Source organism: Trichosurus vulpecula, chromosome 1 (assembly GCF_011100635.1).
Source record: "Trichosurus vulpecula isolate mTriVul1 chromosome 1, mTriVul1.pri, whole genome shotgun sequence".
Classification (NCBI taxonomy): Eukaryota; Metazoa; Chordata; class Mammalia; order Diprotodontia; family Phalangeridae; genus Trichosurus; species Trichosurus vulpecula.
In genome coordinates this window covers 161,511,186-161,523,846 of record NC_050573.1, presented here as the reverse complement: position 1 = coordinate 161,523,846, position 12,661 = coordinate 161,511,186, and the positions used below count along the sequence as shown (strand labels likewise).

General features: G+C 34.3%; 1 protein-coding gene across 1 annotated transcript in view; it reads right to left on the bottom strand.

Moving 5' to 3' along the window:
- MMP16 (matrix metallopeptidase 16) overlaps positions 1-12,661 on the bottom strand; it is a 208,786-nt gene that overhangs the window by 79,328 nt on the left and 116,797 nt on the right. The window contains exons 5-6 of the mRNA XM_036742422.1: positions 8,839-9,000; positions 6,706-6,917 (exon numbers count right to left, since the gene is read on the bottom strand). Of these exons, the coding sequence (XP_036598317.1) occupies positions 6,706-6,917; positions 8,839-9,000 (374 nt within the window). The remainder of the gene's footprint in view (positions 1-6,705; positions 6,918-8,838; positions 9,001-12,661) is intronic.

Genomic DNA, 12,661 nt, shown 5'->3' with positions numbered 1-12,661 from the left:
TAAACTTGAGGTTGCAGTCACTCATAACATGTGACTTGTGTCACATGTGACACATCAGAAGAATAGAGAGAAGGTATGTTTATTTTCCCACAGAAAAGTAAAACTAAGACTGCTGTCTTTATTGAGGGTTTTTCTGGCAGTAAAGTTCAGGACAAACCAGGGTTAGGAGAAAAAAATTTGTGAAGCTGGATGCAGAAAGGCCAGTTAAGATGTAACGATAATAATTCAGGTGAAAGGTGATGAGCAATTGCATTAAGGAAATAAAAGGAGGAGAGAGGTGAGAGTGTAGGGGGAAGTAAAGGTAAGTTATCATAAATTAAAGCAATAGTGTCAAGGGAGAATAGAAAGGGTTTAAAAATAGACTATATATATATATATATGTATATGTATATGTATATATATATGTATGTATATATATATGTATGTGTGTGTGTATATATACATATATACACACACACACACACACACATATATATGTGAGATATGGAGAGAAAGGAGTAAAAGTGAAGTCCAAAACTTAGTGTTAAAGATTCTTGTTGCAAAAATTGCACTGCACATATAAATCAATTACTGTATGATCTTGTTCACAAAACAAATATGGAAATATAGGGGGAAGGTAAAAGTTAAAGAAAGGGAAAATAGGAAAGAAATAAGTTGAAATAAATGTAAAAGAAAGAAAACATACTTAAGAAAAGTTTCCATCTGGTCAACAAAAATAAATTCTTATTAATTTAAGTTAAATGTTATTATTTATTAGAGGAACTATTCTTAGCAAAAGAAAAGAGACAAATACAGATTTAAAAAAAAATAAGCTGCCAAATCTGAGGAGCTTTGTGACCATATATGGTGGCTTAATACATGTAGTAAAGAATGAAGGACATCAGATCTTTAACTGAACATTTCATTCTTCTTTTATGAGAAGAGATATTTTAGAAGGCATGTCCCATGTAGGTGAATGACCTGTGATGACGTCCAAGTAGTTTTATCTCTATGCGAACTGCTGAGTAGGACTCATCTTTATTCAGTCAATAACAAATGAAGTCTCAGTATATGGTGAGAACACTGTAATAGGCACCTTCTGTGAATGATTGTAAAGAATGTTTGAAAACACACACTGATACAATCACACAGGCTCTGTGCTGAAGGAATTTGAAATGCCATTTCAATAAGGCACATACACAGACAATACACACACACACACACACACACACACACACACACACACACACACAATCATGTTCAAGCTTCCTGCTGAAATAAAAGCACACCTTATTTCTCCAAAGGAAAAAAATACCCACCAAAAACAACAACAAAACATCAAAACTATGAAATTGATTAGATAGTATTAAACCTTGGCTTATGCCAAAATTAAACAAACAACTAGTTAATTCTATCAAATGAGTGAAAACAATCAATCAGAAGTTGTTTGGCTTCAAGCAGACAAAATAACTAATGGTAGATTTGTGTTTTTTTCCCCCTCAAGTATTCATTTCAGTGTCATTTAGTCACAGACAACTATGATGAGAAAAGCAATTTTTAAACTATTTCTTTTCTCTCATTTCTGATTAACTTTTCCTCTTGGAAGAAAAAAATGGAAAGTATCCAATTAAGAGTTTCAGGGCCTTCTTAGAAATTGCAACTTTAATTCATTAGTTTGAACAAAATCATTGATTTTTCCTGAACACAAGATGTCCTCATGCACATTATATTCAATCTAGGAACTTTGTTTTTTCTAATAAAGGAAAGGAGTATGATGCCTTTAATAAATTATACTAATCTATATTTTGAAAATATAGCTTTGAGTACACAGGAAATTTTCTGTAAGTGGGACATTTCATTATTTATTAATTGATGTCAACCACAAATAAGAGCACATTTTGTGATTCTGGAAGATGGATGATATTGCATGATGTAGAAACTATAACTTTCTGCCTAATGCCAATGTAAAAAATTAGATTCCTCCCTAATCTTTGAGTTTGGCTCAAAATATTGATGAGTTAAAACCCATAGAACATAACATATTAACATGTAAAAAAGTTCCAAGCATCCAAAGGCACAATGCTGCTTCCTTTAAAGACCTTAAAAGAGCTTCAGCTTTTAATTCTTGTCATTTACTTATAATAAGAACTTGTGAATTTGAATAAATCACACAAGTACGATCCTCAATCCTTAAACACAAAAACAAACTCAATAAAGGGCAACTGTGATTCAATTTAAAAAGTTGGATTTGGAGTCAGAGGATGTGAATTTGAATCCATACTCTAAAAGTAGATGTGTTTCTCTGAATATGTCAGGTAACCTCTGTGGGCCTCAGTGTACCTGGGAAAAGTGGGAAAAACATTTTCCTCATTTTAAAAGTGGATTTCTTTTATTTTTTTCAGAAAGAAAGAGAATCAAATAAAAGAACACAGGAATGTTGATGTGTAGATTTCAACTTTTTTGTTAAGGAAAAACTTCGAAACAATTAGAAATATCCAAAAAGGAGAGTATGGCCTTAGGAGTCAGTGAGTTTCCTTTCACTATATACTTCTTCAAGGAAAATCTTGTTTGGGAGAAGTTATATAGTGAATTCTTAAGCTGTACATAAAATTGGGTGTTTTATCCTATCTTTTCCAAATCTGAGTTTCTGTAATTTTGTGATTTGAGAGACCTAGTTATGTTAATTCTATGACCAGATGTGTGATATCAGGCAAGTCACTTAATATTTCTAGGGGGTTGTTCACTCATCTCTAGTATACAGAGATGACTTCTAAATAATAGACATTAAAGTGGCATCTTGGTGGCACCTGTGTCCTAGGATGAAGAAAGTTGCTACCTGCCCATAGTAGCAAATTAATCACTATATCATTTAGAAGTTTTCTTGACATGGTTAAAATGTTGGCACTGATTTTGTTAGAAGTCAACTCCTGAGTGTTAGTGATGAGCGTATTCAGATAGACTGTTTCATGTATGGAAAATAATGTGGTCAGAGTATAAATGCAGATTTGGGTGATTCATGGTATTACTTATGGAAAGAGTGATTAATTTGCCATATGGCTTGGGAAAATAATGAGTATTGGTACTTGAGAATGGGGATCATACAGCTCCCTGGGGTATTTGAGGGTATATTTTAAGATTTGGGGTGTGAGGATATCAGTGTACATCCTTGGGCAAATCCCTACCTTACAGTAGGTGGATTATGAAGATTTGGGCTACAGAGAATATTGCTGGTGAAATCAAGAATGCACTGGGTACTAACTGGAATTCTTTATAGTTCAATTGCCGTATTTGTGTATAATGAAATATAGATGTTGTTATACAGTCGTTTCAGTCATGTCTGACTCTTCATGACCCCATTTGGAGTTTTCTTGGCAAAGATATTAGAGTGGTTTGCCATTTCTTTTTCCAGATGAGGAAACTGAGGCAAATAGAGTTAAGTGACTTGGCCAGGGTCACAGAGCTAGCAAGTGTCTGAGGTTAGATTGAACTCATGAAGATGAGTCTTTCTGACTCCATGCCCAATGCTCTATCTTCTGCACCACTTAGCTGTGCCAACATATAGATAGCTAACAGAAATATATAAGTTCGAAAACATTTATAAAATGGTGAAAGGAAGTGAACAAACAGTTACAAATTTGCAAACTATAAATAACAATCTGAAAGAATGATTCATATAACTAAGAAGAAGGGAAATAAAAATCAAAATAACCCTGAGATTGAAATTCATACCTAGCCAATTAGAAAAGATAATAAAATTTATAGCAAATATTTATGTAGCATTTTAAGGCTTGTAAGTGTATTGTACTTCATTTTATCATCCAACAATCCTCCAAAGTAGAAGCTATTATTATCCCCATTTTATAGATGAGGAAACGGAGGCTGAGTGAGATTATATAACGTGCCCAAGTGTACATGAGTAGTGATTACAGCTGAATTTTAACTCAGGTCTTTCTAACTCCAAGTATGGTTCTACTCCACTAAACTACCTACCTATCTCAACAATGACAATAAAGAGAAATAATCAATGTAGGAGGGGTGTGAAGAGATAGGCATACCAAGGCATTGTGAACAAGGCTGTGAATTAATATAGCTATTTTAGAAATCAACTTCAGATTATGCAAAGAATATCACTAAAAGGTGATATGGAAATTGATAAGTCCCTTTGACCAAGATTTGGATGGCCTAAGTCAAATACCCCAAGACCTTTATTATAATCAGAATTGATTGCCACTCTCAGGAACACCTGATTTTCCAAGGGCGTATAAACTGTGAGCCCACCGTAATGTGGGATCTTTGGTCTAAGAGAGATTGCCAAATGACCATCCATTTATTAATAAAAATGCTGGCCTTATTAATAAAATGATTAAATTACCCAGAAAAAAAGTAATTTTGCTAAAATATCCATACCACTCGATACACAGATAACACTAGACAGATGCTGGCAAGAGTCCAATCATAAAAAAGAAAGCAAAGGCTACATAAGCACTATTTTTGCAGCCAATTTTGATAAAAATAACTGGAAACAAAGTAGACCCTCACTAATTGGAGAATGGCTAAACATGATGCATGAATGTAACAGAACATCACTGTGCTGTAAGAAATGAAGAACATGATGACTATAGAAAAGCAAGATTAGATTTCTATGGACTAATGCAAAATGATGTAAGCAGAATCAAGAAAATAGTATATATGATAACTCTTACAAGGTAAATAGAAAGAACAACAAAATGCTAAACTAAATGCTCTGACACTAAATGCTTCAAAATTAGAATGACCAAGTTGAGCCCCCCAAGAAATTATATATCTATTTTAAGGGAAGAATCTGGTGGTTGGTGGAGGAAGATTCAGTAAGAAATATAGGAATATTGGTAATGTTAAACCAAAAGATATGAATAAAATTATTTTTAAACATGCAATGCATTATGGTTGGTAGATACCAGAAACACAAAGACAAAAATAAAGCATTGAGACAGGAGAGGTTGAATTTAATTACTCCACTTCACTCACCTTCATGCCATGCCTTTTTATCTCCAACTGCACTCTGCAGCTCCTGTCCTGTGGCCCTTTGCTCCCGACTAGTGAGAATTCTTTAGAACTTAATCAGTCCATGCCTACCACAATGCTGCTACAGCGCCATTTTTAGTCTATTCATCACACACATACCTTCCTCTCCATCCCTGCACCTTTCCAACCTCTGGCTCTGGCAACAATCATCAAATCAATACTACTATTCCTAGAAAAGATGTCTGAAACAATTGCCTTATGACACCACCCACCATCCCAAACACTTCCTGATGTCATATAGCCCTTCTTAGTCCTCACTAGCCTATAGGATCGTACATTGACCTCCCCAAACTATTTACCTTACCAAACACGCAGAACGTTCGCACTGGAGCATTTTCCCTGGTGTCTTGCCCTACCAACATTCAACATTGCTATTTATAGTGTTCTATCATGTAGTAGCAAAAATATTTTCTCTAGAGAGTTTCATATCAGCATTAAGTAGGATGCAGATTCATAAAAACAGATCAAGGAGTGATTGTTCACTTGCAAACTTTATTTACAAAAGTATTCACTATAGATTTCTTTGTAAGTAATGAGTTTTCTTAGCATACTATAGGTTGAGTTACCAAATGATAAAGTCACAGAGAGTTTTTAAAAGCTGTATTAATTCCATAAAACTTTATATATATATTAGTGGTAGAAAATACATTGATTCAATTTAGCATAAAATCCTTCAAGTAATCCTCTTGATACTTCAATATTGTGATGTTTCTCTGGGTTTTGGAAGGCTATGCCATAAGTTTTGGCAAGTCTGAAAAGACTTCTTATATGCACATATATGTATATATGTATGTATGTATGGGTGCATATATATAGGCCTGGTGATGGAATATTAGAATACCTATACATACACACACACACACACACATATATATATGCATATATACGTGTATGTATATATGTGTGTGTTTATACGTACATGTATATACACACATATATATCTCCAACCGATTATTTGAATTATTGGCAGAGAAAACAACGTCTCCTAGAAACTAACTAAAGGATTCCACAAGATCATTATGGCTTCTTCATGAAGTACAATTCTTACCTATAGGATATCTTGTTTTAACTTGTTTTTATGCATTAAGTGTGCATAAACATATAGTAATCTAAAGTTGTAAGAAACTCCACAAAAACAGGCAATACTGAAAAGATGCCATTTAGCAGACAATGCATATATCTACCAGTAAAATCCTAATATGATGGCAAATATCCTTCACAAAGTTCTGATCTAATTGTAAAGAAAAATTAAAGGATTCTTATAAAGATGTCTGAAGCAAAGATACAATGACTGCCGAGCCCTTGGAAGTGCCTAAGCTCCCAACCAAATCATCCCTATTAGCTTCTATTCATGATTTAAATTATGCTTTTTTATCTCTGCCCAACATGCAGCATTTACTTACCCTCAAACTTCTAGGCATAACAAATTCTGCTGACTTAAATGCATTCCCCAAATAGAACACTACAGCAATCTTCTTTTGCTAGACATTTAAGCCACGTGCATTTCTTTTTTTTTTAATTTTTAAGATCCTTTTTTTAAACTTTCTAACTGTAAGAGGGCTGGAAAGGTGATGTTATAATGAATGAGAACTTGTTTTCTAAAGCAACCATGTAGACACTCCACCTCAGGTTAAAAAAAAATAAAAAGGCCCAGCCTCCTACCTTGAAAACAAACATTTCTCGGCGGAGGATGGCGAGAGTGTTGAAGTTTCCATCACAGATGTTCGGTTTGGCTCCAGGATAGAAAGGTTTGCCAGTGGGAGGCCGGGGAGGTTTAGGCCTGTCATTCTTCCGTGGGTCTAGCGGAGGAATAGAGCGGTGCGGGGGCACTGTTGGTAGAGGTCTTGTTGGTGGAGGGGTCTTGTCAGGTGGACCTTTTGAAAAGATGAGGACAGTGCTTGGGCTCACTTAAAACTGGAATATTGCTGGAAAATATGCTACAGAGAACAATTATTCATCAGCAGAGGATACCAACTAGGTGATCTAAGAGGTATTTAAGATCATATAAAGAAAAAAATGAAAATGAATATACAATGCTATTTAATATTAAATTGCCATGCTATATTCTTGAACTGGGTAGTCAAGATTTATTTGTTGGTTTTCAATGACAGCTTCTCCACTGTTTATCCAGGGATGAGACATAAAAAATCTACATGGCATAATCCTAGATATTAAATAAGCAAATTATGTGACAAATATATGCGAATAATTATAAAGAAAAGATTTACTGACCAAATATGTGCTAAACATGAGTATTAGATTAAACACCATAACTTTTCCAACTTCCAAATTTTATGTCTATTGAAATACTTTAATGCATTTCTGCAAAGGAGCTTTCATTTGAATATTGAATTTGTCACCTATTGATTATAACACCAGCAGCAAAACATTAATTTTCTGAAACAAGTTTTGAAAAGAGTCTTCCCAATCAAGCCAAAGTTCACACAAGTAATCTGGCAATGATATTAAGCACCACTTTTCAAGGGATTTTTTTTAATGAAAGACACAGCTGTTAACACTTGGTATTTAGACTATGGGGAGGATATTCTGGTGTAGATCTTCTGTCTAGACGACTAATTCACGAGGTCATGAGAAAGAGCCACCTTTCACTTAACCACTTTAGAGAAACATCCTTTAGCACATACTATATAGCACCATAGACATATAAAAATATGCTCTAATATTTAGAATAGAAATATTCAGCTTCTAGGCAAGGACATCTGCATTTTCTCTATCACTGCATTTGACTTCTCCAACAATATAGAGCAGCAGGAACTGTGACCTTTTAAAAAAAATCAACTTTAACCCTGAGAGAGCACTTAACACTGAGACATTTAAATTGAAAGAACTAATTAATGCAAAACAAATTCTTGAACTTAAACTATGCTATTTTAAAATGCAAATGACATCTCCTGGTTTCTGTGTATTAACATGCAGACAATACAGATTTGTCTTTGCACTGTAAGAATGAAAGTTTCACCCCATTAATTTAGCAAAACAGATTCACTAAATGTAAATTACATATGTCATGCACTTAACACTTATGGGTGAAATAAGTATATCTGTAAAGGTCAATGATGGTACTATGGGAGATAAAGTTACTGTAAAATGTATAAGTTTTAAAAAAAATTCTCCTACAGTTAATTTGCTCACATTTGTTTAATCTCATCATTTAATTTTTTATCTCAGATATTGCCTTTATTTTTAGAGAGATAGTGAACAGTATAGCCATGTATATTTTGCTACTCTATATTATTCAAAATTTGGTATTGGTAATTACATACTTTCTAGGACAATTTGTCACATTCATCAAATTCTGTTACATAAATAATGCTGCAGCTGTGAGCAATAGAATATTGAAACCCATCAACTGAAAACTAATGTCTGGGATGTCTGAGCTCGAGTCTCAGATTCTCATGAAGACAGCTTGCTGTTCTTATTTTATTATTTATTTCAACATCCTAATCAGGCATTCTTATGTCTTTATTTTAATATTAAAATATTATGCTTAGTGCAATTTTCATTACAAGTTGTGGGATGGAAAGAAATTGATAGGTTACATCAAAATCAGAAACATTCTCATAGCCTATATATTAAGATGTCTGAGTTGACTGCCAAAAGTGCCTTGATTGATAAAATTTTGCCCATGGAGCATTCCACCCCCTCACCCCGCAGTATTCCCTTCCACCCCTCCACACACTTAGAGATCCCATTTGAAATGGTGAAACATAACAACAGCTTCCAGACTTCAGAGTAGGGTCAACCAAACAAAAGCCTGATAAAACAGTAACATACCATATATCTTCTGGATGCCTTGTAAATCGTCATTAGGTAGTTTAAAGTTGTCAGTCTCCATGTACTGGTAAAATGGAGCCATGATTGCTGTGGGATCGTTGGAATGTTCCAACCCTAGAGCATGTCCTAATTCATGAACTGCAACTAGAAAGAGGTCATTTCCTGTGTGAATGAAAAAGAGAAGGAAAAAGTTTTAAGAGTCAGAAAGTACTATAATTAACTACACAAGTGCTGTAAAAGATAATTAAACAATTCCAAATTTAAACAATAACAGACCCCTTAAAGGTAACAGGGGGAGCTCATTTATTTAAATGTCAAAGTATCATTTTATCATTGACTCTCCTACTGACAAAAATTAATGATCTTGGTTGAAAATATTTATTATATAATTCAATAATAGTGAACAATTATATGAAGCTTTGCTATTTATGAAATTCTTTACATATATTAACTAATCTGACTCCCATGACCACCCCTGAAGTAGGTGCTTTTATTATTAGCATTTTACAGATGATGAAATTGAGGCTGAGAGAAGTTCAATACATTTCCAAGAGACGTATATTTAGTATCTGAGGAGAGATTTGAAACTAAGTTGTCCTGACCCCACTTATATTGCTCCATCCATAAACATTTACTAAATACCCACTATGTGCCATGTTCTGCACTAAACACTGGGGATACCAAGACTAAATAAAACAGTCCCTACTCTAGAGGAGTTTCTGTCATGATGCTGCTGGCTGACAATGCCACGTTATATCCACATAACACTTCAGAAGGTTCAAAATGGATTTATATGTAATAATTTCTATCATTTGAGCCTGATATTATTAACCTTATTTTACAGATGAAGTTTTCTTTTTTGTTTTTTTTTTATTGGGAATTAGAGTCATAAAATTATTTCCTTCAGGATTACAAAGATAGGTAGTAATAGAACTGAGATAAGAACTCAGTGTTCTTTATATTAAATTATGTTTCTACTCTGAATTTTGGTTGTCTTGTGTCTAACTCTTGAATTCCTCTAGTTCCAACATTTGCAAAAACTTGTTACTCATTTAAAGCAGACTTATAAGGGTCTATGAATGATTCAAGCCTAGGAGGAAAAAAAAATGCGTTCATTTGCTATTGTATTTGACTCTTCATGACCTCATCTGGTGTCTCCACAGCATAGATACCAGAGTGGTTTAGCATTTCCTTTTCCAGCTCTTTTTATAGATGAGGAAACAGGCAAATAGGGTTGTGTGACTTGCCCAGGGTCACACAGGCAGTAGGCCGAAGCAGGATTTGAACTCAGGTCTTCCTGACTTCCTGACTCCAATCCCAATGTCCTATTCACTGAGCTACATATCTACAGAGAAAAATACAGGATGACCCAAAATCTTACTATTGTTTTTAACTGTAAAGACATAAATCTAGGGCAAGACCATAGGATCACTAAGTGTAAGGACCTCTGAATCCATAGCTCTGGAAGCTTAGAATTGGTGTGTTTTGCAGTTGGTCTTGCTCCAACTTTCTAGTCTAGTTGTATTAATTCGACTCTTGCCTTTTCTAAGTCCCCTACCTTGCACGATGGGTAAAATTTCAATCTCTGTTCTCAAATCCATTGGCTTCATATCCTACTATCTATTTCAGTTCATCTGGGCTTAGAGTTATGCTTCTTAACAGCGATTAATATTCTGGTCCTGTACCATGGCCCTTCTCGCTGGCTCCTCATTGGCTATTGCCAAACATCCCTGACTTTCTGCTTGAGCTCTACCTTGCATCTACTTTGATGGGCATGGTCATTCTTTTGTTTATTAGAGAAGCAGGTCTCTAACTTATTCCTATAATGAGAACAACACTGCAAAAAATAGAGTTGCCAAAACAGACCAAGCACAAAAGATAAAGGTAGTGGAGATAGCATGCTAATTGTGTGAATTGTTGATAACTATATTTCTGGTGACTGGAAATATTTTTAAATACTCTTTCATTAAGTTTCATAAAATATGCAATTTTATAACAGGGAGTTACAAAAGAGAAGTTTATTCTCCATTAAAGATTGAGAAAACCACTTGATCATCATTGACCCTCCCTGCTGCCGATCACTTTCTTAAATACCCATTGCTATTACCCACTCATACTCAAAACCATTGACTTAGAACTCTTCCAATTACATATTGCCAGGGCTTTCCCATACCACCTAACCTGTTCAAGTTGTCCTTTCTATTCTCTAGTTTCAGATCATCTTTAATTTGTCCCATACTCCTATCAACAGAAATCTAATACTGTAAAAGAACAAAGAAGTGTAGTGTAACATTATAAATTAGAAATCATGGGTTCCCATTTCTAATCCACTTTCAAACCTTGAATATACATATTTTCCAGGAATTTTTCTTTCTCAGTACAAATCAAACAACCCTAACACATGGTAAACTTATACAATAAAGGTTATTTAGGACAAACCTTGAAACATGGCCCACCATCCATGTACAATCAAACCACTTCCAAAGATCTCTATGTGCTGCCTGTTACTGAACCAAATCCAAATACAATATAGGTGGGGGGAGGTATCATTTTTGTATTTAAGACCCTGAATTTTTAATATTCCAACTGACAGTACCTTTATGGACCTATATACAAAAGTGATTATATATATATACTATGCATATACAAATAGTAATTTCTGTACATAGGCCCACAGAGGTACTATCAGTTGGCATACTAAATATATTTGATATACATACATACACACGTATAAAATATAAGTATTTATGTGTGTCTGTTTTGCAGAGGAGCACAAATTAAATATATTTGCACAATCAACCCCAAATGATTCTCAGTATATTGTTTGCTAAGAAACTACCTGCATTTGCTGCCAATTTGAGAATAAAATCCTATAGTGTCCTTGTAGGGACAGTTTTATGTGTCCTATGGCCAGGTACAAAAAATCAAATCATAACCTCCAGTTTCAGGGTCTAATCAAAGTCTAAATTATCACCATCATCAATGTCCTGTTATCATCACCTTGAAGTTTCATGGCTTTATTATAGGATCCTCTCATGTTGGAAGGGTATTCAAGCTGCCTTGAGTGATCTGAGTTAGGCCAGCCCAGGAGAGTCTGGAGAGTCCACATGAGTTAGTTCTGATTTTGCATTTTTTTTGCAGGAATCAATCTAAAGAGAATCTTGGACTGGATTGTGAGGATGATATAGGATTGACTGAAACCAAAGATCTCTTGGAGGATCTAAAATGGAACTTTTCTCCAGAGATATAAATGATATAACTGTCAGCTAAGTAACAATCATTAAGTAATTCAATTCAGTACTTCTCATGCATTTATGTTTAACTTCTCTACAGAAAAAACAATAGCAAATAAAAGTAAAGAATAGCAGAACTAATACACACAACATATATATGTGTGTATATATATATGTATGTGTATATATATATATATATATATATATATATATATATATATATATATATATATTCCTTAGCTTCATGGACCTTACAGTTTAAGGGGAAAGATCAAAATATAAACAAAGAAAACCACTTAAAACATAAAAGAGGAAAAGAAAAAATGTAAATTAATGCAATACAAATGAACCCCATGAGTAATAAGGGGAAATGCTTAGTAAACAAAGTTAATTAGTGGCTTTGGGGAGAGTAATTTACGCAAATATTCTTCTTTTATCATCATCCTTCTACTCAAACTGGACTTTTCAACATTCTCCAAAGATAACCCTCCCCTTCCCATTTATAGTTTTGCTATGCTATTCCCTATAGAAATCACGCATGCCCCAATAAACCCATTTTCACCTGCATCCACTCTTCCTTCAAGGCTATG